Source organism: Gadus chalcogrammus, chromosome 9 (assembly GCF_026213295.1).
Source record: "Gadus chalcogrammus isolate NIFS_2021 chromosome 9, NIFS_Gcha_1.0, whole genome shotgun sequence".
Lineage (NCBI taxonomy): Eukaryota > Metazoa > Chordata > Actinopteri > Gadiformes > Gadidae > Gadus > Gadus chalcogrammus.
Window position 1 is genome coordinate 25,987,498 of NC_079420.1, and position 26,415 is coordinate 26,013,912.

Genomic DNA, 26,415 nt, shown 5'->3' on the forward strand with positions numbered 1-26,415 from the left:
AGGGCTGCACCCTTCAGGCAGAAAAGTTGTAATGAAACACACCGCGAAGACTACTGCCACTAGACAGTAAGTAGTGTGTGCGTCTGCATTAAGTCTCCTTAACATCGATTGGCACTAGTCGGGCCCCTCCCACATACTCCGCTGATTGGCAGGGTAGTGTGCTAGCAGCAGCACACAACCATTCAGAAGGTATTTACACTGCCAAGCAGTTACGGTCGCTGCTCGGCAGATGTTACAATTTCACTCAGTGCGTTAACATGGACCCTCAAGAAAATCAAATTATTTGGTAAGTCCAACTATGATTGAATTATTAAGATGCATGCATACACCTTAGTCACACTATAATCGATTTGAGTTACTCATAGTCTAATTAAGACACACATATTATTCGATTGTTAGTCGAATTAAGTGTGCATGTAATCGGGTCGGAATGCATGGATTCGGATATTTTGCGTTCTACGCATGCTCGGGATCTTTACCGGGGGCCGTGATCCGTAAGTATCAGGAGACAATAGTTCATGTTGTTGTTGCCGTCGGAAACAAGAGACGGCAATTTATTTAAGAAGGTGTGCACGAGAATGCAGTGTGTGTGACTTCAGCGGGTTAGTGAATGAACGATTCCAGTTGTGTGTCGAAACGACGTGTACTGTTAAGTTAGTTGGAACTATGAATAAAGTACCCAGCCTGTCAATAATCAGGGGCCCACTTCATTCCGTACCTATAAGCAGACCCACTGCCGGTCAAAGTGAAGAGTATTACCCCGAGAGAACATCGGCCTGGAGGGAATCGTCTGCTCCTGTGCTCCTCGACTACGGTCTGGAGCCGACAGCAGGAAAAGGTGTAACACTTCGATTTCACCCAAGGATGAATTAAAAGTAGGCCTACATTGTCTTTCTAAATGTTGGTCATCACTGAGGTTGTCTATTAGTAACTTCGGGCCACATCTGTCAAAAATAAATGTTTTTACAATCTTTAGTTCTAATTCACTTGCGCCGCGGGCCGACTGACGGGGATATTCTCTGATATTACTGAATCATTAAAAGACCTACGTCAGGGTTCTCTGACTCTCTGGTACTTCAGCAACAAGTAAATACTCGTAGTGAGGGTTATCTCGGCCATAGTAGAGAAGGAATTGGGGTAAAGGAACTTTTGCTTTGACTCTCTGAAGTCCATATTGAAACGCGACATAGAGGAGAAAGGGATTGTTGCCGTATGCGGGACAGCTCTCAGTTAACTTTGGGTCCACTTCTCCGACGCTTCATTGTTCCGTCCTCATATGACCGTGAGGTCGGAACAATGGAGCGTCGGAGAAAAGACATGGACCCGAAGTGAACTGACAGCCGTCTACTGAAAACATCTTTCTCGAATGCATTGCGGCCTAGGCCCTGAGTTAGTCGTTGCTAGTGATGTAAGAGAGGTCAACCAGTGGCTCTATTACCACTAGTTGAAATGGGAACAGCACCACCTATCGTACCGGGGAAAGAAATGCTTTGGCCAATTAAATCGATTTTCTCACTGCCATGTATACTTGGACAATTGCAGTTGTCCGATTGAGGAGCATAATCGAACTATGGCCTTGATCTGATTAAGCTGTGCATGTTAACGTACTGACTAGGGATGGGCGTGAGGAATCGATTACTCGAGTACTCCTCGTTACAAATTAACTCGGTTGGTGGACAGGCAAACTCGAGTTTGCATATACACACACACAAAGTTTTCTGAAGCAAATGTATACATTTTCTGTGCGGCGCCACTAACTCATGCCTTGGGCACAAAGCAAATGAAATGTATCCATTTCTGTGTGGCACGTTCCGTGCCGTGTGCAGGCACGCCAGAATTCAAAAAGTTAAGAGATGGGGGTTAAAGCAAAGCGCAGGGAAGAATTGAAGTACTTTAAAGAAATAGGAGATCATAAGGTGAAATGTAAAATATGCCAAGCGAAATCGAGCTACCAGAGTACTACAAGTACTATGCGGAAACATATGCTCCTGAAACACAACGGTGAGTTCGGGAAAGCAGACCCGCAGCAACCAAGTGCAGGGCTCCAGACTAACTTTTTCCTTGGGTGCACTGCTGCGCCTAGATTTTTTGTTTGGGTGCACCAGCACATATTTATGGTGCACCCAAGTTGTTGAGGGGGGGGAGGCGTTGGGCCGTGCCTGCCTTGCGCTGAGTTGTTGCACCGGTTGCACCGTCGATATTTACGCCACTGATTATTAATATTTTGACCATTCAAAAAATAATTGACCATTAAATAATCTCTCATAAAGAATATCGTCAGACAATGCCAAGGGATCGGTTTTGTACCGAAAAACCCTCTGTCTCCGGAGAGACGCCTGTACGATAAGTGCGCCGAGGTCCATGGGAACACCCACAAATGGTGACGCCATTATCGTAGGAGGGGCTAGGAAGCTGCGGACGCCGGTATAAGTAGCCGATCTCCTGGTAGACTCGCTGAAAAGCTGCTCCCGACCAGGTTTGGTTGTGAGCGTAAGTCACCATAGTGATACTCGGGACTTAAAGAGATCGACTTTCATGGTACAGCTAACCCAGGCTTTCAGCTCAACATACCTCGCTAACCCTCTAATCGAGCTTCGTAGTACAGGCCCCTGGATTGGGCTTTGCGGGTTTGTTTACCGGCGTTGCTATTGTTACCGGTCTTGCGTGTTCCAAAGGTTTATTAGGTATCTAATAAATCGCTGTCTAAGCAATACTTCATTCACTGCCTCTTCCGTGGTCATTACAATATTATGAATAGACTGCTCTGTAAAAAAAAATAATAATAATAATTATACCAGATACATTTTCAGTCGCACCGGTGCGCCCAAATAAAATATTTGGTCGCACTACTCTGAATTCTAGGCGCATGTACGCCCAAATTAGGCGCACTCTGGAGCCCTGAAGTGTGTCGGCTATTTTCACCGCCACAAGACGCAGCTGTAATACCGGCCGTGTAGAGAAGATTACAACGCTGAGTATTTCCATAGTCCATTTGCTGCCGTTTTATTTGCAGCTTTAAATTATTTGCAATGGTTAGGCTACTTGTTTCGTTTTTGTTTTTTTTAAACTGTTACAGGCCTTGGTTCGACGTGATTTAAATTGTGAGACGCATATTTATTTTTGTAAGGAAAATGTGTTTTGAACGTTTGCAAAGATAAATAATGAATACTCTGATAACTCAGACTGTTTTGATGGAGAATAAGCATTACATGTTTGGTTGGTAATATTGCAGTTCATCATTAGGCCTATTCCTGCTGCAGATGCGTTGCATTCTAAAAATAGATTTGATTAAACGAGTACTTGATTGATCCTCGAGGAATTCCTTCGATCACTCGAGTTTGGAATTTACTACTCGTGCCGATCCCTAGTACTGACTGTGTAAAACCGAGGGGGTAAATTCTCCCTTCTTCAAGGAACCGGCATTCTTGGTTCACTGGAGCAGGCGGGACATGTGACCTGATGTTTTGGTCGTTACTACACAGGGAGACCTCTTTAGAGTTATTATGTGCGGAAAATCACCAACATTGCAAGGTCATGATTCAGAGAAGAACTATTTACAAAGTCCTCTACCCAAGTCCTGCCCCTGGTACCGCAATGCCGTCTAATCTCATTTACAAGAAAATGGAACCCCCAATATGTGTAGATTTCGAGAATGTGGCATTGGGGTGGGAAATCAAGACGGTATATTACCTCGGTCAGTATAAACTCGAGGACCATGCCGGGAAAAAGTTTCAAATAAGGCATGTTTGACAGTGCAAGAACGCTGAGAATAAAATATAACTAACCAGCAAAGGAAGAGTATACTGTATTCGGCGTTACAAACAAATTCTTCCTGATATCTGTGCCCATGAAAGGTGCAAGCAAGCTCAGACTGGGTGACCCGCTACAACGCCGTTATGAGGTCTTGGATTTTGGAAAATTGTGACTTGTGATTAAGCGTGGAGCTTAAAGGTGGCATCAGGTTAAAGATACTAACTTAAACCAACCACAAGGGCGGATAACAACACGTCTAGGTTTACTACTTTTAGCTCAAACCTACATAAAAAAACAAAACCAGGGGGAGAATGAAGGCTGGTGAGATGCAGGTTGGTTTTTGCATCCTATAACCGGATCAACAGAAGCTCTTTGTATGGTTAAAGGACAATTCCGGTATTTTGAACATTGAGCCCCCTTTCTGGTTTGTTTAGGATGAAATAGAGTGGGTGACACCGAAATTTGAACTATTAGTCCTTTCTCGGGTATTTGGCTCATTTTGAATCGCTCCTGCCTGCTTCACAATGGTTGTCTGTGTGCATACACCAACCTGTCAACCCAGCAACCCTAAACGTTCGTTTTCAAAAATGTGCAAGTAACCGAGTGGTTAGTGGCATTCGTGAAGTTTTTAAAAAAATTATTGGCGCAATATATGGTTTCCATCCGTGTTAGTTGCTAATTGGAACTATTTTTTCAGATACCTCACAACCGCATATAAACTTCCGCTCGCTGCGTTACGATGGTTACATTGAGGTTGGCCATACCAGCTGTGACGACAAGGTCCCACTCCGTGCAGCACCTACTTTCGTGCTCCGTCGGCATCTGCCTGCACTTCCCACAGGCACACCACCAATTTCCCGTGATCCTGGGGACCGCTTCAGCCGGAGCTTCAGGCGCCTCCGTAGCCCTAGCCTCCATCTCCCGTAGCTCCTCTTGGGTGTATTCAGGTTCAAACCGATATCCTCTGCCGTCAAAATCAAAATCGAGTGCGTCCTCCAGAAGCCACCTTTCATATTCCATTTTCAGTAATTTTCCCTAATCCGAGGTGCTCAAGTCACGGTACAAGACTTCTAACCAACGTAAACAGCCCACCTTTCCGGTTCGGCGGAGTAATATCAGCGAGCAGTAATGAGTCTTCCAACTGAAATCAACTGGCGATAAATATGCAATAAAACACGACAGAAACCATATATTGCGCCGATAATTTTTTTAAAAACTTCACGAATGCCACTAACCACTCGGTTACTTGCACATTTTTGAAAACGAACGTTTAGGGTTGCTGGGTTGACAGGTTGGTGTATGCACACAGACAACCATTGTGAAGCAGGCAGGAGCGATTCAAAATGAGCCAAATACCCGAGAAAGGACTAATAGTTCAAATTTCGGTATCACCCACTCTATTTCATCCTAAACAAACCAGAGGAGGGCTCAATGTTCAAAATACCGTAATTGTCCTTTAAGTGAATAATGCCTTCATTGTGAGTCAAGATGAGTTGCGTTAAAGCAGGATATCATCACCTTCTCGGTGACTGAACCTAGTGGCAGCGCCGAGGCACAGTAGTTTGAATCACATAATCGGCCTCCGAGTTCGGCAAATCACTGATCAAGGCTTTTGGGCGAATATCGCTGACATTGATCGGTGGCTGATCAACCGGTTCATCAGTAGAGAACTCCCAGCCTAAAGGGTCTAGGTTCAAACTCCACTATGTGCATGATGGCAGCATGAACCAAAGGCCTGATCCCTCTATGGCCCTCTTTTGGGGACTTGCATCTCTTAGCACCAATTAAACACCCTCTAAACATGGACTTCAGAAACTATTTGTTTAGTTTTAAACTATTATAGTTATCGGGATTTGGTGGGTAGTGGATGAACCTATATAATCTATCATATCGATTGAGAGGAAATTTCCATTACATTACGACGATCTTATTTTAAATATTGAGATTTAATAAAAGGTGTTTTGGGTTGAGTTTAGGGAAGAGGGGGGCGTGTTACCCCCATGGTTACGAACCATGCCGACTTTGTGATACTTCTTTAGTACCGTCGTTGTGTAGTTCTGAGCGTTGTTGCATGTGAAATGCACCACGCACACACCGCAGCGTTAAATTATAGGTGTCCGTAAAAAAAACCTCACGATGACATCGACATTAAATAGATTGCTGCTCAGACGTTGCTTAACGATCCACACACACACCACAGCGTTCTACTATGAGTTACTGCCTCTTTAAGAAGCTGAAAGTTATACTAGCCCATTTATTATCTTCATAACATACGAATACTTTTTAACATACATGACGTGAATTTTACACCATCTAACATTTTTCGTTATAAAGTCTCGACTATATATATAAAAAAATATTAAAATTTACCAAAACACGCTGATGTTATGCCCTAAACCCTGATTTAACCTAACACACTTCAATCTCTTCATGTTTTTGCCTGTGATACGGTCTACGGAGAGCAGCCTGTCTATATCCACAATAGGGACCAAGAATTTACTCAAATGAGAACTGAATTCACTGTTCTAATGCCACAGACTTCCCGTTTGTAGGCTGTATTGAACTTTGGATAAACAAATAATACCTTTGGTGCATAGTCACGCTGCATATAAAGTATGACCTGGTCAAATAGTTCATTTTTCTGGATAATTCAACCACAGAAAACGATAGATAACACGATACAATTTCCATTATTAACCTTTTTTCACCAAGCACTACTATATGGGGGGGGGGGGGGTAGAAACTAGAAGAACACCTAAAATGACTACAAATTCTAAGTGATTGCAATTAGTAAAGCTTGATAACATTTTCTGACTGGTTCATTCATGTAGGTGGTATTGTCAACTACTATCATCCAAAGAGATACAGAGCCTTCGGTCATCCCCACTTGTATCATCCAATGTGAATACAGAGCTTTCAGTCATCTCCACTAGTATCATCCAATGAGAATACACAGCCTTAAGTCATCCAACTCACTGGAGCCTAAAGTTACCTTAGACGGAGGAACGATGTCATCCTCCCCGTCACAGTCGCTGGCCTCCATGTCTTCCCCACAGGAGCTGGAGGGACAACAATAGAGATCATTGTTAAAGATTCTGTCCAGCAGAGGACAGCACTGAGCGGGTTTCACAAGCACATGGCAGAATTCACTAATAACCATGAGGTCTTGTTTCAGGCCAAACCCCTTTCACCCCATTTCAGCCTAGTAAACAGGCTTAGATGATTCTGTTTTCAACAACAACAATGACTTTAAACCTGCCTACATCAAAAAAATAAAGGTTTTGCTATAAGGCAGGGAAATCGATGTTGTTGTCCCAATACATGTTGACACATGGCAGAGGTGTTTGCAATTCAAATCATGGGTGGTAGTGTGACTGCAGATAACATCTAGCGACAGTCTCAGCCTATTCTGTAAAAACAAGGTGTTCTGATGGGTAAAGGTGACGCTTATGTGGTAATGGGAGTGTGTGAGACATACTCGTTCCAGTGAGCTCGCTTTCTGTTGTTTCTCTGCTGCGTGGCCGACTGGATGAGAAGTGAGTCAGGGGTGAACGGGTTAAAGTTGACCAGCGGTGTCTGGCTTCTCCTGCCACCGCCGTCTGTGGCCGCCTTCCCTGCCTGCTCGTTGTTCTTGAACAGGGCCACTCTCCGGCTGGAGGGCCCCCCACTGGAGCCCCGGGCTCGGGACAGCAGGCTCTGGAGGAGGACAACATGGTCGTTACAAATAGCCCAGGATAGTGTTTGAATATTAACAGGATACTATTAACTGAAGAGACTTGGCCAGCTCGTCAAAACATAAAGTCGGATTATTGCTCAGAGCTGTATCCATTCAAAATGTATTTTTACGCAAACAAACTTTTTGACGGGCATGTCATATAAATTGGATGACGTAACGTTACTGTTCCAAAAGTCATGCCGAGACACAAAACACCTCCTTGACGTCGACGTTATGCAAGCAGAGGACTTTTGAAGTTAAAGTAGGTCATGGGGTCGATACTCGTTATCAAACCAATAATGCTTCTTAAGAAAAACCTATGAAAATCTGCATCGTACGACCAGCCAGCTGACCACTTGGAATAAATTAAGTCCTTGGGACCTTATGAGTGGTAAAACATATACACGTCGTTCAAGTGGTGGTGCAATATACAAACCTTGGGCGTGTGGGGAGTATCGAACAGCCGGAGCTTCCTGAAGGTCTTGTGCGGGGGGGTGTCGGGACAGTCCGGGATCGGTGAGCTGGACGCTTCGTCCTGGACGAAGGAGGGCTCTGGGGACCCGCAGAACAGACGAGAACTCTTCCGCGGAGAAGGCGAGCAGTTTGCAAAGATAACGCTGCTTGGGGAGTGTAAGGACGGCGAGCCGAAGCCCTCCTCGTCCCAGAGCCCTCCGTCGTCTTCCCGGGCCCGGCTCAGCGGACTCAGAGGGCTGCCCTCCAGACGCTTCTCCCCGGCGTCCCGAAGCACATGCATCGGGGAGTCCAGCTCGGTGAAGCCCGACTCGGCCCCGGTGCTGTTGTTCACGTCCTCGATGGCCTCATCGTCCTCCCCGTCGCTAGAGGTGAAGCGAAGCTTCTGGCAGAGGGGCCGGGTCCTGGGGGACGGCGTCCCGGGCCGAGGGCGCCCGTAACCCGACATGTTCTGGGTAAAGCCGACCTCAGCCCCCTCCTGGCGACCTGATCTCACGGTACTCAAAGTGATCTGGACTGCTAACGCACAATACGTTGATTAATAAAATATGGTTTAACGAACACTCCAGAACCCGGTTTAGAGTTTTGATCAGGGTTGCTAACGTAAGACTACGTTGTGATTAATAAAATACGTTTTAACGAATCGTCCAGAAACCAGTTTAAAGTTTAATCCACGACCTGGCCGACATGTTGAGTAATAAAACACGCCCATCCACTCCGAAACACGAACCAGGACAGCGGAATACTTGTGTTAGAGAACCCCTAGTCGCCGCACAGGAAATGCGGTCCGGCAACTTCTCTTGTAATGTCGTATTTCCACAAGAAGTTAAGAAGTCCGTAAGTCTGTTGACTGAAATGTTTACCAAACCGACTTATGAATAACTGGTTCCTTGCTCCTTCCTATCACGCGCGTGGCAACATACTTCCCGCGACCGTTTGTCACGTGGTATTTCTCAGCCAATAGGAGCGCGGCTTGAAAGTTTGAAAGATGGGCGTTCCAAGGACGTTTGGAACGTACTACGTCACCGGTGATGGGTTCTTCAATGTGGCGCGAACAAAAGCCTTCACCTTTGTGATGTGATCACATCACAGGTCTATTATAACCCGTGTATAAGCTGCTTACACGCATTGTTAAGTGAATACAACACCATACATGCGATGAATGAGTTCAACAAACAAGTAAACCATTGCATATTTTTTTTTGTTTTAATTAGAAATAGCATTATCTGTACATTGCAGAGTGTGCATTATGCACCATAAACATTAGAAAGCATCATTCCCCTCTCCAATATTTTTTTGGATAAAGGAACAAAATAGCATAGCACAACAGCAGTTATCAAAAAAAAATACTGTACACATAAAAGCTAAGCTGTGGAAAACTTGGAGGAAGACGTAATTTCCTTCTAGGTCAACTTAGAAGGGTTCTGTAGGATCCTAATGGTAAAGTTCAGAATGCTGGGGTCAATCGTCCAGGCCGGGGGATTCACCCTGCTGTATCCGAGAGGCTATCCTGATGGCTTCCTCCAGCGAGGGCTGGTCACTCAGCTGAGGAGAGAACACAAAGACAACACTCGTTTAGTCACTGGTAAATAACTAGCAACCATTATGTCAAGCAGCAGGGCAGTTTTCAGACCAATCTAATGTCATATGACTGACAAATCCGCACTCCATGTAATCAGTGTTGAGGTAACCATTAGCATTTCAAAGGGACAAAGGCGCTTCTCGCTGGGCAGAGGGATGGTGGGTTTGACTGACAGTCACAAGATGCTCCTCGGGCAGAGCTTTGATGAGGATTTCCATGACATAGAACAGGGAGGGGGGCCTGTGTTAACATTTGTGTTGATGTGATCTAAAAGGTGTAGTGTGTTGTAAATAAACACACACCTGGGACCGCATAACAAAACTCTTTTTGTATTAATGCACCGCAATCTCAAAGTAGGCTAGCCTTTCTTGCTTGGTAACCATTCTTCTTTCTTGAGGAACTATATAGTTTGAAACTTTTATTTTTATAGGGTAATTTTTAGTAGTCGTTTCAGTAAGAGTTTTATAAAAGCAGGTAAGCCCCTTAAGTGTGGTTAAGAGTGATTCTAGACGCTTTCAGTATGTCTACAGCATGTCATGTGTACGAGGAGAAGGGCCTGGAGCAGGTTCTGGTACAAAGTACATCTTCAGCTGAACCGTTACTCATAGGGCTGTTTGATTGAGGGACAGATACAAAATCAGAAATCAATCACAAATGATGCTTTGGATAAGATTTGGGGTGTGAAAAAAAAGTAAATAAGGTGATCAAATCGATCCTCAGTAAATATCTGGTAAAGAGGCACTGTGGGGCAATGATGAGGAGGATATTAAAATGAGATTATTTGGTAATCCCTGTGACTTCACTGTTGAACCTTTGGTCAACAACATAGTTAACACCCCCCAGACCACTGAGGACATACCTCGTTAGCAACTGGTTGAACTGGGAATGGATTGCTGACACAAGATTATCATGTGTGGGCCTCTAGCCCCAACAGTAATTAACTCAATCCTACATTTCAACACAGATCAGTGGAACAGATAACCTAACCTGTTAAACCAATATGTCCTCTTACTTAATAAATTCAACCTACTGAAAGCGTTAGAAAAAAGAAGAACCAACCACCAGTAGTTCCAGTAAATCCTGAGTGAACTGATACTTATTTCTACCGTAATTCCCAGTACTATCCTTATGGCACTTGAGACTGGTTCAGTTCTTTAATAGGTCATTAAAGTAGGTTGGTTGTTGAGTGCATTCAGCTGACCTGGACCGCGATGTGAGTGCCATTGGAGGTGGCCAATAGGGTGACTGGGTGAACGTTGTGCTCCTGGCTGTATCCGCCCTCCTCAACCGTTTGAAACGCACTCATGTCAGGAGTCATGATGGCCACCTGGGGAGACAGGAAACTCCTTAGAAATCAATCAGGATCAGTTTGATTTGGATTTGTTACTTAGAGAAATCTATATCATACAAATATCATCAACCAATGAAAGCTAAAATATATTTATTTTTCTAGACACTTACAAACCAGTGCCCTGTACTACGCACCTCGTTGAACATACCCAGCTTTCTTGGGAAAACCTGGGTCGACAGAGACGCAACTCTCAGAGGTAAATGGTACTACAAAGTTCACAAAGGATTTGATTTGTCAATCCAGGTTTTCCGCTTTAGGTTCAATGCACGTTCCGATGAAAGGGGCGTTTATTGCGTCATTTTAGTCACCTTTACAAAATGGATAGATCAAGAGCAGTATATTTCACACAATAGGAACAGATTGTCATAATGAACTCCTATGAGGAGTTCAATAATCAGATAACAGCTGGGGGCAAAAAAATTGCACTTAATAAGGCTAGGGAGGCGTGCTGTCAAAAAAACACTGATAGTGTGAAATTCGTAAGTGAAATGATTCTGCATATTGTCTAAAAAATAACTGCCAAGCACAGAATTGTTCGCCATTAAACCTAATAGACTGATGATTTCAAAATGCAAGAGCAACGTCCAACCTGCCTTGTTCTATAATTTAGGGAATTCACTTTAAATACACCTTATGTAAGAAATATATTCCATATGTTTTCAACCGCTGCGATGTAGCGGCAGTGGTGTAGTGGATTGTAAGACCCGAACACCAGCGACTGTGGTTCAAATCTCGCCGGTCCATCTTCAGGCCTTTCACCCTCATAGACGTGGTGCTAGCACGGTATTGGGTTCAAGTTCAAAATAGGCACACAAATATAATTCCATAACCTTTAGTGAATAAGTATTCAATATGGACAAATGAATTGGGACTTTTTAAGCTTCACATAAATGCGCAGCGGTGGGGAGAAGAACCCCACATGCAGAAATGTAAGACTGACTCGCTACCTCCACTCTTTCACGGAGACACACTGCGTAATAGTAAGCATTGTTTACATAAGTTCCAACAAGGGCGATCAAATAGCGAATACCCTCTGATGAGAACCTGTATTTCTTATAAAGAATATTCTCAGGCAATGCCAAGGGATCTGTCCCGAAAGAGCCTCGGTCGGAGAGACCCTTTTCAATACGGGCTCCGAGGTCCACGGTAACACCCAGTAATGGTGACGACAATGTCAAAGGAGGGGCTAGGAAGCTGCGCACGCCGATCTAACCCGATTGTCTTAGCTGAAAACCTGCTCCCGACCAGGTTTGGTTGATAGCATAAGTCACCATGGTTATTTTACAGATACGCTAAAAGAGAGCGACTTGTGTCCCAGCTAACCAAGGCTTTGAGCGCAACAAACCTCGCTAAACCACTAATCACGTTCGTAGCACAGGGCAGTGGACTCCCATTTTTGCCAATGACAGTTTCAAAACAAGGCATGTTTTTGTATGAAATTGTTTTCCATTTGTAGAGCTTAGCATAACTATTTTCAAAAAAGTGATCTAGTTAATTGTAAACTTGCACAAAGATTCATCTAGACAGCAAAAGTCAGTGGAACCAGAGAAATAACCCTCAGAGCACTCCACAGCCCAAGGGCATTGGTACAGAGCACAAGGACCTTGATTTGTTCGTTGAGAGCCAAGTTCCTCGTCTACCACCCACCCCTACACATTTTTCCGGTAAGTCCGTTCTATTCAGGTCATTATTGTGCTCATGTACATTCATGAGCACAATAAAGCCTTTTACATTCTATTTTGTGCGATTATTTTTGGGTTATTTAAAGTCAGCTCATCTACCAATGTTGTGCCCAGTTCCTGCAGCTGTCTGCGTGTTCCTGCGACTGGACCTTGTGAGGTGTGAGAGTGCCTGAGAAGTATATACCTTGTATACAACACACATATTACAGTCAATGCAAGCTAAATGCTAAGCTATTCTAGCTACAATGCCCTACCAATAGAACTTTAAAGTTGTTAACGTTGTTTGTCAAAGTTGTTTGAAAAGTGCGTGCTTTGTCGCACATAATTGACCGAACATTTATTTCTACTGGCAACAGTGTTGACAGGACTTGATTTGCATTGTTTATATTGAGCCATAGACATGTTTTACACCATCGCCTAGTTTGGTTCCCTGAACATGTTATCAATAGTCTAGTATGGTTTTTAGGGTTGCAAAGGGATTGAAAATTTCCGTAAAATTTCGGTAAATCCCCATTGGAAGTTAAGCTGGAGGGGATTTGGGAAAATCTGAAAATCATGGGAATTAACTAGGAATTTAGGGTAATTTAATCGAACTGCATCATATCCAAGCATATATACTTTTTTTTTTTTTGGTAATAAGTAGAAATCCATGCAAAATAACACTATAAAATAGCTATTAAAAGACTACAAAAACTTAAAAAACAAAAAAATTGATACCAGCGAGGTCAAGCCAGCTGTAGGATAAAGCAACAGGCCATCTGTTCCCCGTATAGCCCCGGGTCCACTGGTCCGTAACGTCAACAACAACATTGCTTTTATCATAGTAGGCAATCGTTTTCTGCGGTTTTGGATCAGTAGCCAAATTCATCCATCGCTATTTGGTGCGCTGTACTGAGCAGGGACATATTATTGGCTCAGTTTGCCTTTTTTGGGAACAGTTGTTCTTCCATAGAGGGTAACTTGGCAGTTTTGTAAGAATAAAATTGGTTTGTCATCTATCACTCCTTGAGGAAGGTGCACGGGTGCTAATGAGGAAGGTGCACGGGTGGTTTTCATTACCTGTCCATCTGATCCGTCCGTTGTCACCATGGTGACCGAGTGTCCCCCTTGCGTTGACAGCTCGTGGGCGGGGATGGTGATGGTGGTTCCCTCCTGGGTTACCATGGTGATGGTACCTCCCATTGCTTGTAGGTCCGCCTCAGAGATACTGACCTGAGGACAGAAATAGAGGATCAGAGATCCAATCAGCTTGATGAAGAGTCAGAGGAAGACAACAAGGTATTCACACACATCTCAAGGTAAATATAGCAGATCAAATCACTTGTTGAAGCACAACACAATCTCTCCTATAGAATCCATTATGGAATAGGTTTCAAGATTAGTTATTTTCTGAGAATCTTGAGACCACGGCAGACCATGGGATAACCTGGCAGACCCCTGCAGCCCACCTGCTGCTGGGTTCCGTCCTCTTGAGTCAGCAGGGCAACGTGCTGCTGCTGCCCAAGGATCTCTGTGGTCTCCACGGGCATCTGCTCCGATCCAGAATCCTCTGCCTCCATCACTGTGGTGTAGGTTACGTTGGGGTCGTCGATGGCGTCTGAAATCATAAAAATCTTTTAGACGTGATTTGACCTTTCCCTTCACCACTTCTTAGGATCATTGCCACTAACATTTTTATTTTAGATAAAAAAAGCATTAAAACTGATTTATATTCCTAAAGAGCGAGGACGGTTGTTAGTCAAGTAATTTGTGATACCAAATAGCTTTCTTGGGTGGTGTTGGATTAAACAAAGAGACCCTACTCAACATGGTTAAAACAACTGTCATCCAAAAGCTGCAGACAAGACAAACACGGACCTGTGGGCGGTTCGAAGTAGGACTCCTGCTCCTCCTCGATGGGCTCCGTGTCGTTGTGGGCGGTGCGTTTGTGCATGGCCAGGGTGGAGATCTGCTTGTACGTCTTTCCACAGTGGTTACAGTTGTACGGCTTGCAGGGTGTGTGGACCACATGGTGTTTGTAGAGGCTGGAGTACTCAGTGAAACGCTTCTCACAGCCCGGCACCGTGCACACGTATGGCTTCTCGCCTGGGGGGTTGGTGATAGTGACAACGTGGAAAGAAATTAAGACCCATGAAGACTTAAGTCTCTTTCACATATCAAGGGCTGAGGGACAGTCCAGCAAATGGCGGTAATGCAACGTGCCTCTTCAACTAATATTACTACTTTAATTTACAACACAACTGTACTAAGAGTAGTAAGAGTAGAGTAGGAGTAGAAAATTGCCCGATGAGATTTCGAAGAACATCAATCCCTGTTCCCACGTGACACCATGCAGCAAATATTTCTGAACATTACAGGGAAAGACTGCATGTGTGAAAGATACAGGTTGGATCCCCAATGGCTGAGTCTAGCTGTAGGCACCCTTAAGGAAAATGCCAAGGGCTCTTTGCGTCCAAATGGTTTATTTTTGCGACCAAAATTTGAGAGTGTGCGACTGTATTTGACATCTGGTCGCGCATGTGCGACCAGTAAATTTGCCCTCTTTTTTTTTTTTTTTTCACACGTTAAACAAGGAAGGGCCGTGCCAACGAATCCGGAATCTGTAGCAGGGCAATGAGTGTGATAAGGATAGGGAATGGCCACTGTCAGTGGCTAATGTGTGGAGGGGGAGGGTCCTAGATACTATTGAGCGTGTGTAAATGTCTCTGAGAAGGCGCGGATTTCACAACCTGCTACGCGCGACCGTTTGAACCATGAGCAAGCAAACAATTTTTTTTCCGTTTTGGAAATCTGCCCCTTATGACATCACAGGTGGGCGTGTCCACCTAGAGCAAACTGCTCATCTATCCGTTACACATCTAGGTGGACACGCCCACCTGTGATGTCATAAGGGGCAGATTTCCAAAATGGCTTGTAACGGCTAATCACACCGCACCTGGTGGCATGCCATGGGACCTTTAAAAACTCATCCGACCCGTGTTCCGACAGTAGCGAAAATGACATTCCGCACCCGACCCGCTATAAATTGATATCGACACCCGACCCGCACCCGATGGAAAATTAGAGACGTTAGATGGAACACTAGGGAATTACACTTTCTGGTGTTTGGCGTGGTACTTTAGATTGCTGTGCAAAAAAGGCACATCATCCACTGTTGACGGTTTTAGTTGACTCCTCCGCTCCTGAATAACATATCCAGGACTGGAGAAGTCAAAAAAAATAATAATCGCAAAACCCGCGACCAACCCGCACTGTTCAGGCGTCCGCACCCCACATAGTACATTATTTTTCACCCGTTTCATCCCGCGGGTACCCGAACCCATGCAGGATGCTGCTTCAGGTGCCATAAAGGGCTTTTCCCAAGGGAGGCGTTTGTCACGCTTGCTAATGCATTCTTAATGGAGAGGCGAGCGGGCAGAGGAGTCGCAGCATACTGTCAAGTCACATGCCACGACAAACGGGAGCACTCCCGTGAAACTGTCGCTTCCATGCTCGTCGAACGCATGCTCGCACACATGGAAACCGTTGGGAGAGATGAGAATCACAATAAAATGCAACACTGAATTTGAAAAAGCACATTTAAATTTGACCCTTACATTTTCGGTTAGGGGCCAAATTGCTCCGAGTCAATAAAGTTAGTCTGGACTGGAGCCCTCGTGCCACAAAATGTTATCCCCATGGCTACGACCTAACAATGATACTTTTCAGTACCAACATTGTGTAGGAAGGTCCTTGACCAGGCCCGCCGCTCCCTATACGCAGAGTACGCAGGGCACCAAGTACCTGAGGGGGCACCAAAAATTAAGGTTTGTAAAAAAAATAATAATAATACATTATTGAATTAAAAAAAGATGTATATTAGTTATGAAGAGGCCCACCGTTGTTTTTTGTTCTTAACAACAACCCCCCCACCCCGCTCGCGTAGGGCACCGAAACGGCCAGCAGCGGCCCTGTCTATCCACATCAACCGCTGGCCAGATTGCTCTCCATACATCCCCACTGTGAAGGACTCGCTCAAACACTCCTCATAAAGTCACAGCATGTTGTCTTGTTCTGTTCACCTGTATGGATCTCCTCATGTGGTTCTTGTATAGCGTGTGTTCTGTTCACCTGTATGGATCCTCATGTGGTTCTTGTATAGCGTGTGTTCTGTTCACATGTATGGATCCTCATGTGGTTCTTGTATAAAGTGTGTTCTGTTCACATGTATGGATCCTCATGTGGTTCTTGTATAAAGTGTGTTCTGTTCACCTGTATGGATCCTCATGTGGTTCTTGTAGTTTGTTGCGCTGGCGAAAGAGCGTCCGCAGCTGGGCTCTGAGCAGTAGTATGGCCGCTCCCCTGTGTGGGTGCGGATGTGGACCTTCCTGATGTTGGAGGTGGTGAAGGAGCGACCGCAGCCATCCACAGGGCATTTGAAGGGCTTCTCACCTTTAGACAAACAGAACAAACAAAGACAGTTTTCTAACTTGTATAATGAACTAATAAAGTACGACTGCTATGGGAAAGGAAGAAGCTGATATCCATGGACGAAGACCTGTGTGCGTCCTGGTGTGCTTCTGGAGGTCTCCAGAGGTCTTGAAGGACTTTCTGCAGTTAATCTCCTGACATCGGTAAGGCTTCTCCCCGGTATGTGTACGGGAGTGACTCTTCAGTCCATAGCCTGAAAAGGCACAGAAATAAACCAATATTAGATCCACAAATTGGATTTAGCATTTCAATCCTTGAGTCAAGTACTCAAGACACTGTTCTTCATCATCAATACTAGGGTTGGGAATCTCTTGGCACCTCACGATTCGATTCTGATTATGAGGTCAACGATTCGATTCTGAAGCGATTATCGATGCAACATTTTTTTTCATGTACATTTCCATGCGATCATTAAAGACATCAAGAGATGAATTAACTTATCTAATATTTTAGAGAAAGCTTTTGTCACAAATATGACTTTCTATGAACAATGCAATAATCAATGCAGCTTGCATTATAACACAATATGGAAGCATGCATAAAATGGGTTTCAGTTTTATCTTCTTTCTAATCTTTCTTTTCTATGTCATTAAAGAAAAAGCTGCTCTTGAATTAGAAGGAGTTCTTGTGTCTGGCTGTGAGTTTGCGCGCATGCTATGCGTAGGCTGAATCGCAATCGTGTCAAGACAAATCAGATTGGCCAATACACACTGAAGATAATGGATTGAATTTATAAAGCGCTTTTCTAGACACTCAAAGACGCTTTTACAGTGAAGGGGGAACCTCACTAAAAACCACCAGTAATAGATAGATAAATTCAATAATTTTAAAATTACAAAAATTATCCCTCTCTGGCGAACAGAATGTTGCAGCAGGCAAAATAATTCAGATTATTAATTTATCTGCATAGAGACAGAATCGTTCTAGCGAGAATCGCGATGCATCGAAGAATCGATTATTTTTCCCACCCCTAATCAATACCCAAGTAGCTTAATGGCTTACCCTCAACCGCCACACATTCATATCCACTTCGGAAGTTATAGAAAACCTTGTATTTAGCATTCCTTCCACCTCTGTCCTTCATCTTTCCCCTCATCTTGTTTGTTTGTAGCAACGAGCTAGAGCTGCCCCCCCTCCCAACCTCCACACAAGGCGCTCCGAGAGAGATATCAATTGGATTGGGAAGAGCAAATCTGCATCATCGACTAATGTTTAAAATCGTAATGCACAATAGAAACGGAGTAGCTGAGATAAAATAATAAGCAATAATAAATAATATATTTTCTTAAAGGTTGGGTAGGTGATTTGCGAAACGCCAGCAGATTTTGAAAATACACAACTCAAATGGTCCTACCCCCTCTCCTTCAACGCTGACTCTGACTCCACCCATTCTAAGTACATGGACGCGCAATCATGCACGAGCGCGAACAGAGATGCGCGAGAGCGAGCCAGGCTAGCGTAGGTTTTCGTTTAACAACATGGCACTACATTCAGCTGTAAGTTGCACCCAGTACCGCGGGAAGTAGGGGTGCTGGGGGTGCTGCAACACCCCCTGTCCGAGGCCCTGTCTTATCACAGAAAACGATCATTTCTAAAAACTCCGGCCAAAGTGGAGATTTCTGAAAATGCCGGTTATGTGTTGTCGTGTCAACGGGGAGAAACGGGATTTTAGGTTCTGAAGCGTCACATTATGCACCAGGAAATGCTTAACGTCATGTGAGCGCCCGCTGTACCGTATTGGTCCGAATATAAAAACAAACCCCATTGTAAGACGACCTATATTTGGAAAAAAGATTTGAAGACCAGATCCGGTTTTTATGAATAAATAAATTGTATTCATTGAAATAATATACGAAAATAAAAAGGCATCGAATAAAACACTGCATTGCCACTAAACAGTAGTGCAAATAGGCCGTACTGATGTGTACACCAAAGACTATTCCTGACACTCCTCTGCCCCGCTGTGTTCGCTCTGGCTGTGGTCGCTCCGAACTGTTTCGGCCCGCGGCAAAGCGAGTCATCCTCGCTGCTGTCCAAGGCATTTTGAGACGCAGCATTTATTTAATGCTCATGATATGACCTAGTGCTGAAAAAAGGTTATATGAAAAAGTGTGAGGGTAGCGGTGGTGCGCTAAACTTGTTCTCTGAGCAGCTGGATGTGAACGATCGATTTTCAACTGTGCGCGCATGCACTGGTGTATTTGAGCTGCGCTGCTATACATCTTTTTTTATCAATGTAACGAGTTGCGAGTCTAGTGCAGGCTGAGTTTTTTTTCTCCCAGCACCCCCTGCTGAGAATACGTTCTCGCTGCTATGGTTGCACCAGATGTTATAAACATTAAACGGTCACATAAATCATTACTATTTTTAGAAAATGTATGTTTGTTTCATATAATTGTATTGGAAGTCCTGGTTTTCACTAGGGTTGCCGCGGTGTGGACATTTTCACACCGAGTAATACACTCGTCTCCACACCGGTATTACCGAGTATAAACGGTATAAACTTTGAAACTAGGTCAACCGCCACACAAGCATCGGTTTTTAGACCCTTCTCGTCCTTCAGTTGCCGCCAACGTTCGAAAGCAGCGCCTAGGATTATTCTTGATTTCAGTTTTTCTCTTTCAGCGTTTTTATTATCAATTACTCTCTGAAAAAGAGTTTTCCTTCTCTTTGCTGGTGGTGGTGGTGGGGATGGTGGCGTCTCGTCTGCCATGGAAATTGTCTTCTACTGCTAGGTCCAAATGTGGATTAACTAGTTCCAGTAGCTACCGCAGGATAACAACAAACAGGAGCTTGCTCTGGGTCACGAGCTCTGGGTCACGAGTACTGCACGAAGGGGTCGCGCGCGGGGCGCGGGGGAGGGGGAGTGCAGTACGACCGTTTGATTGACGTACTTACTGTCCAATGCAACTCGGTGGCAATGGAAATGATTGGCTGGAGTTTTTCGAGCCCTGCCCGTTCCACAGATGATTGACTTGTTTAATTTTCATGTCAGTACTTCTAACTCAGTGGCTGTAAGCGGGTTATGATAAGGATTTCAAGTAATTTTGCAAAAATGGCCAAAAAAGCGAATCACCTACCCAACCTTTAATTTACCTGGAGCAGAAACGATAACAACGGAGCTTACCGACACTACAGTCTTTAAGAATTTGTACTTGGGGCCCGTTTAATACCGGGCTTCAGGAACTCACCCCAACCTGCAACGCTGCTATACTTCTCGTTACCTAAAAATTGTTCTCTTACCTCAGGCGTTCAAAAGGTTTAGGGTGAAAAGCATATTAAGTAAACAGGATTGAAGGTATGATATCAAGACAGGGTACCTGTTGCAAACTTCTTCCCACAGCCGATGTATTCACAGATGTAGGGTTTGTCCCCTGTGTGGGAGCGCTCATGGACCTGAAAACAGTGCAACACATACTTTGTGCTGATAGTGGAGGAACAAGCTACTTAACTACTGATGGGGGCCAGGGTGAGGGTTTAGAACCCAAAACCAACATCACTTAGAGAAAGGTTATAAGACAAGGTTTGAGGAAAAGCACCAGTCTGTTTTATCATCAACTTTAGGGTCATTACATTGTAATGTTTTATGAATATATTATGGACCCTTTTTTTATAATTGTTGCAGTTCACCTTATCAAGATAAATCGAGTTTGCAAAACAATCACACACACACACACACACACACACACAGACACACACGCGCACCTTGAGATGATGGGCAGTGGTGTAGAGTTTCCCACAGCCGTCGTGTTCACAGCGAAACGACTTCTCCCCAACATGCGTGACTCTCCCCACTCGGTTCTCCTGCCCCTGAACCACGATCTGATGGGGCAAACCATTGGTTAGGAGGCCACACTATGACTATTCAGAAGCTATGACACAGTTCAGATGCCGTGGTGCTGGAGCCTCCAGGCAAAGTGCCACCGTCACGTCTCTGAGTAGAGCCCTGAGTAAAAGCAGATGCATGTACCCGCATGATGCTGTTGTCCGTGTCCGCTCGGCCGAAGTGGCCCAGGGCATTCTCCACATTCTCCACCTGGTGGACACAAAGATAACTTTAATAAGACGCGTTTGATATCAATTAAATTCAAACCAAATGTTAGGTTCATACCATGTCTTCACCAAAGCCCATTTAAGTCCATTTAAAAAAAATGTGATTCAGTTTAGAGTAGGTCATTTAAGAATTTTGCCATATTTGTGGAAATTCTCCTTACGTTCCATAAACCAAACGTTCTGGAACCTAAAAAAAAAGAAACAGAGAATGCGGTGTGTGTGGCTGCAGGGCTGTGGTCAGCCTCCTGCTCTGCCAGCCAGACCGGGCTCACCTTGGTGGTGTACTGCTCCAGCACACTGATGGTCTCAGCGTCCATGGCGCCGCCCTCCGTCTGCAGGTCAGCGATGGTGCCGTCCGCCTGGATGGCCAGGATGGTGCTGGGCTGGGGCATGTGCACCGTGTGCTGGATGTAGGCCGTGCTGCCGTCCTCCAGCTGCACCTCCTGCAGGCCCCCCTGCTCGTACGTCTCTGAGGGGGGGACACCACAGCCATCAAACACAAGAGAGAGGTCCAGAGGGCTAGCTTAGCAGTCTTTGCCAGATAGTATAATAACTAGGGGGATCATCAGCTGAAGGGTTCCGAGTTCGATCCCCAATGTCCAAAGCCCATAGGCAAGCATCTGGCACAAGTTGCCTCACCTGATGAGGTAACTTCAAGTAAGTTTGGAGTACAAAATAGTAATAGTAAAAATGCATGTGATAGTTTAAATGTGTCTTTCTTCACACTGTATTTAAATTAAATAAACCATTCTTGGAAATTAAATTACAATCATTAATTTACTATTTTTACTAAGTGAATTTCATCAGAGCTGTCCAAGAGCTATGCCACTCCTGTTGACCGTATTAGGAGAGACTGCCACACCGATTTAATATGACCTTTTTAGAGATGTGAACCCACCATAGACAACTTGATGAATGGATAGGCAGCAGTGGTAATCCTCCCTTCAATGTTCTTTAAATAAGAGTAATTTGAGGAAGAAGGCCCATATTTGGCATCAGGGTTACATCATCCTTGACTTGAGTGATCACTAATTGGAAAGCAGCGCTAAATAAGTGAATATAGCAATGTACACAACTAAAGAACATAGTACAGGAGGACTGTTTAATATCATTTAACTCCACACCGTCCAGTCTTGTTTGGCCCCCGGTTTTTGCTTCAAATGTTCAGCGAAGAAGCCCCTCTTATGATGAGGACAGCTTTGCTTTGATTCAGAGTAAAGATCCAAAGGCACTCAGCTAAGAAAGCAGTAGCAGATAAAGTGCTGGACGAGTTCAAACAGATTCTAACTAGGCATATACCTTTAGGGGCGTGGATGTAGGCCGTTGTGCCATCCTCTAGTTGAACTGCCTGTCCGTCTTCAAGGTGTAGGCCATCCTCTCCTACAACATGAAACATTGGTTACTAACATTCTCACAGCTTTGCTCTACAGTTATCAGAACGAGAGAGATAGTCTCTTTCAGCGGATCTCAACCTTCGACTTAAAAGGACAATTCCGGTAGTTTGAACATTGAGCCCCCTTTCTGGTTTGTCTAGGATGAAATAAAGTGGTTAACACCGAAATTATCAATATTGGTCCCGTCTCAAGTATTTGGCTAATTTCGAATCGCCTCTGCCTGCTTCACAATGGCTGGCTATGGGCATTCACAAAAAAAAAAAAAAAAATCAGTGTGTTTAACTAGAAAACACAAAACATTAAAAAACATTACGATGTAAACACATGATGGAAAGCATAAGCAAAAATATTTCTGAAGCACAATATTTACTGTTCAATATTTGTAACTAATTATTTTTCATTATCTTAAATTGGTACTACCAAGAATAAAATCCTGCTTGCCTTATGCACGTTTGATTTCCAGTGAGCAACAAAGGGTCACGAGGGATCTGTTAAATTACCTGATGATTTATATTCAGATGGGCATTAATCCTGTTGATTCAGTGCCAACTGTAGAGTCACTCAACTCGATTTTATTTTTTATAAATCCCATAACTCCAGCTGAGATGACAGCATTGTTCTGTCCAATAGCCCATGCCTCCTAGGTGGAGCCAACCCAAAGGCTGGGAACGGCCCCTCCAAGGCCTCAGATGTTACCTGCTTTGGGCATAGAGACATGCTGGACGTAGGCCGCCGACCCGTCCTCCAGCTGGATCACCTGGCCGTCCATGATGTGTCCATCTGAGAAAGAGGCTTTGGAGTCGTGCTGGATGTAGGCAGTAGAGCCATCGGCCAGAGTGACAGCCTGCAGGCTAACCGTGTCCATGCTTTCCATCTGATCTCCATCTTCAGAACACAAGAAACATCTGCTAGCTCGGACAGCTCCAATCTGATTCAAGTCTATTGGGCCTGATGAAATTTATTGCTATATTTCCGTAAACAAATTACAGTTTTAACCTATTATTATGATCCCAATATACACATTTCAAAACTTGAACATTCATACTGCGGCCATCCCTTGACTGACATTATCAGTCAGACAGCTGCACAACCATTACATGGATGAGCTTGGACTGGCTTTGTATAGATGTGATTTGTGCACCGTATTGTTAAGAAAATAGGCTAGTTTAGGCTAATTGAGATTCAAGATCTCACCTCCAACCGTCACGGCCTCCGTCAGACAAAGAGTAACCTGCTGGCCGTCCGCATCGTGAAACTCTGCCATGCCGTGAGAGTCCCGGTTTATCTGGGCCAAGAGCATGCTTTAGCTGGGACGACATGGAAGAGGACAGAAATATTTATTAAAGCACACACTGTATACAACGTGACACAACCATACCATTATATACTTCAACATCCAATCCCCCGGTACTAGTCCAATTCATTTTTCAATTAAGGTACGACATTCATTTTGAGATAATTTCACATTGGGTTGCATGGGAACCCTTATCCCGAGGGTCCGAACTTTTAGCACTGGAAGGGAAGATTTTTAAGAGTGTATTTTTTGAGACTCATCATGCATTGGTGAGATCTGCCTTTGTGCAGCTCTATAAGTTACACCGAACTTGTGATGAAACTATATTGATAGCCATCTATAAAGATGTACATCTAGATACATATCCCAAAGTACCCAGGGGGCCACAGGGGATGGGCCGAGGAACATAAGCCTTTACTATTCACCCACTTTTTCTGTTTGTGGTTTCATTTGTTTTAGTAATCTCCGACTGTCGCAGAAACATGACTGGGGTCAAACAATAGGTCATAAGATGATTATGTGTGTAGAGGTTTCACTCAAGAAAACCCTAAAAGCAGCAGAAAGTTGGTGCCGACCGGACCGTGGTGACAGCTGAGAGCCACATGGTTCAGTAGAACCATGTAACTTGTAGGAGCACCACGTAACATATAGCAGCAACATGTAACGTCTGGCAGCAACATGTAACGTCAGGCAGCAACATGTAACGTCAGGCAGCAACATGTAACGTCTATAGCACCATGTAACGACTATAGCACCATGTAAGGTGTAGGAGCACCATGTTTTAACGTCAGGTAGCATCATGTAACGTCTGGTAACACCATGTAACGTCTGGGGGCACCATGTAACGTCTGAGTGAAGGCGTTAGCCACATGCTAACAGATAGCTCAGTTAGTCATCATGCGGCGGGGTTTCTGCAGTCCAAGTATTACATTCCAGTATTTATAGTATACCTGTCCGTAACAACCCTAGTCATCGGGGTGTCAGACAGGACCCTACATGTATGCTAACACAATCTGGGGTTCGCGGAAGTCTCTCGTTCCGCTGAACGGAGGAGAACGAAGAACAAGAACCGGGATCCATCAGCTCATTAATGTTCACATCAGCAGCGGGACTTCACCAACAGGACTTTATTTAAACAGATGTGTGCTTCTCATTTCACCACTCAGTCCCTACAGCCGTCCCAGTCCCTCTGCCAGTGACGGCGGTAGAGTAATGCACACTGGGTAAAAACACACTTTACACTAACCTCAGAGAGTCCTCCTGTCCGACCGCCATGCACCAGGGTAGGAAACGGTGGCGAGTGCAGCGCCCCGGAACATGAATTACAACACAACACTGGCCAACCCACTTCTGAACAAATCTTCTGATTGGTTACTTTTGTAGAACCAACAATTTCTCGCACATCTATTGGCCAATTCAGACATCAATTATGTATAATTCGTTGGTGTGTTGCTATCATTCATGTTCGGGGGCCCCTGTCTGGACGCCATTCCGTGTTGCTGTTAGTATTGTTTCTGGGTTTTGGCTGCGAATTGGTTGTTATCATCTCCAGAATGTCGGGATCTAGTTTCAGACACATGCGATGGCGTTTGAATAACCAGATGCCGATGTTTGATGTGTGTTCACGTGCCACGGCATCGTGTTTATTCATTATTCATTGACGTAAACAAGAGGGTTTTGGAAATAATCGGCATCCATCTTGAAAACGAGGTTGCATGGGAAACAGAGGGGGCGCATGGGCAATGCAGTGAAGAAATACAGGGGCACATGGGTAATGCAGTGAAGACAGAGGGGCTCATGGGCAATGAAGTGAAGACAGAGGGGCTCATGGGCAATGCAGTGAAGACAGAGGGGCTCATGGGCAATGCAGTGAAGACAGAGGGGCTCATGGGCAATGCAGTGAAGACAGAGGGGCTCATGGGCAATGCAGTGAAGAAAGAGGGGCTCATGGGCAATGCAGTGAAGACAGAGGGACTCATGGGCAATGCAGTGAAGACAAGAGGGCTCATGGGCAATGCAGTGAAGACAGGGCAGTTAATAAACTGGGAAGATAATAACAGGCATCATGTTAAACCAAGGTCAAAAGCCCCAAAAAGCAGTAATAGTACTATTTATCTATTTTACGTGCATGTTTATCAGGAATGTGGAAAATCATAGTCAATCATACAATTTGTACAACAAAAACAATAAAATCATGGGCTGAATAAACAGGATAAATATCACAATGCATCTTCAGAAAAGTTATTTCCTTATTTTCTCACGTCACATTTCATCTACAAATTTCCAATGCAAGTTGTAACATTACATGATGCTCTGACCCTCAAGAGAAGGTCAGGAAAGCAGACACATTGGGGCAGGATAGTTTGGTTTGTTTGACTCCCAGTTTAAAGGTTTGGAGTCAAACTGGACTAAATATTGAAAATCAATGGGCTACGTCAGTAGTTAGTGTATAGTTAGATTAAACAGTCATTAAACAGCGATATTGGTGATATCAGACACCCCGCTGAATTAAGATAGCCTGTACACAGGGTGCGATTTGTCAAAAAAAGTGTGATGGTTTTTTTTAATCATGAAAAAATAGGCAATCAACAGGCCTAATTCTTTGTTTAAATTAACAGTAGGCCCTATTAGCCTACATTTCGAACAGTTG

At 44.4% G+C, this 26,415-nt stretch overlaps 2 protein-coding genes across 4 annotated transcripts in view; both read right to left on the minus strand.

Annotated features, from left to right (window-relative positions):
- Positions 1-8,985, minus strand: part of wee1 (WEE1 G2 checkpoint kinase) — a 61,990-nt gene extending 53,005 nt beyond the window's left edge. Inside the window, exons 1-3 of one of the 2 annotated variants that reach the window (XM_056598934.1) lie at positions 7,905-8,901; positions 7,232-7,449; positions 6,746-6,812 (exon numbers count right to left, since the gene is read on the minus strand). In XM_056598934.1, the coding sequence (XP_056454909.1) occupies positions 6,746-6,812; positions 7,232-7,449; positions 7,905-8,387 (768 nt within the window). In that variant the 5' untranslated portion in view covers positions 8,388-8,901. Of the gene's footprint in view, positions 1-6,745; positions 6,813-7,231; positions 7,450-7,904 lie in introns of both variants that reach the window. The other variant, XM_056598935.1, reaches the window with a different exon arrangement.
- A 106-nt stretch (positions 8,986-9,091) lies between these two features.
- Positions 9,092-25,448, minus strand: znf143b (zinc finger protein 143b). Of its 2 annotated transcripts, XM_056598932.1 has the most exons (15): positions 25,012-25,448; positions 23,666-23,778; positions 23,168-23,356; positions 22,377-22,457; positions 21,350-21,546; positions 20,995-21,060; positions 20,730-20,846; positions 20,345-20,420; positions 17,092-17,217; positions 16,806-16,985; positions 14,412-14,639; positions 14,003-14,151; positions 13,614-13,766; positions 10,723-10,848; positions 9,093-9,484 (listed from the first exon to the last, which is right to left on the minus strand). In XM_056598932.1, the coding sequence occupies exons 2-15, from the start codon at positions 23,769-23,771 to the stop codon at positions 9,401-9,403; spliced, it is 1,878 nt and encodes a 625-aa protein (XP_056454907.1). In that variant the 5' UTR covers positions 23,772-23,778; positions 25,012-25,448; the 3' UTR covers positions 9,093-9,400. The 2 variants fall into 2 exon arrangements, with proteins under 2 accessions (XP_056454908.1, XP_056454907.1); XM_056598933.1 differs by lacking the exon at positions 25,012-25,448 and having other exon boundaries at positions 9,092-9,484; positions 23,666-23,772.
- Positions 25,449-26,415: the final 967 nt, after the last annotated feature.

Coding starts and splice junctions, on each gene's coding strand:
- znf143b (XM_056598933.1), bottom strand. CDS start 23,771: ATGCTCTTGGCCCAGATAAACCGGGACTCTCACGGCATGGCAGAGTTT. Junction 21,061..21,349: donor TGGAGCAGTACACCACCAAG/GTGAGCCCGGTC, acceptor TGTGTCCACCAG/GTGGAGAATGTGGAGAATGC. Junction 20,421..20,729: donor CCACTGCCCATCATCTCAAG/GTGCGCGTGTGT, acceptor CACTGTTTTCAG/GTCCATGAGCGCTCCCACAC.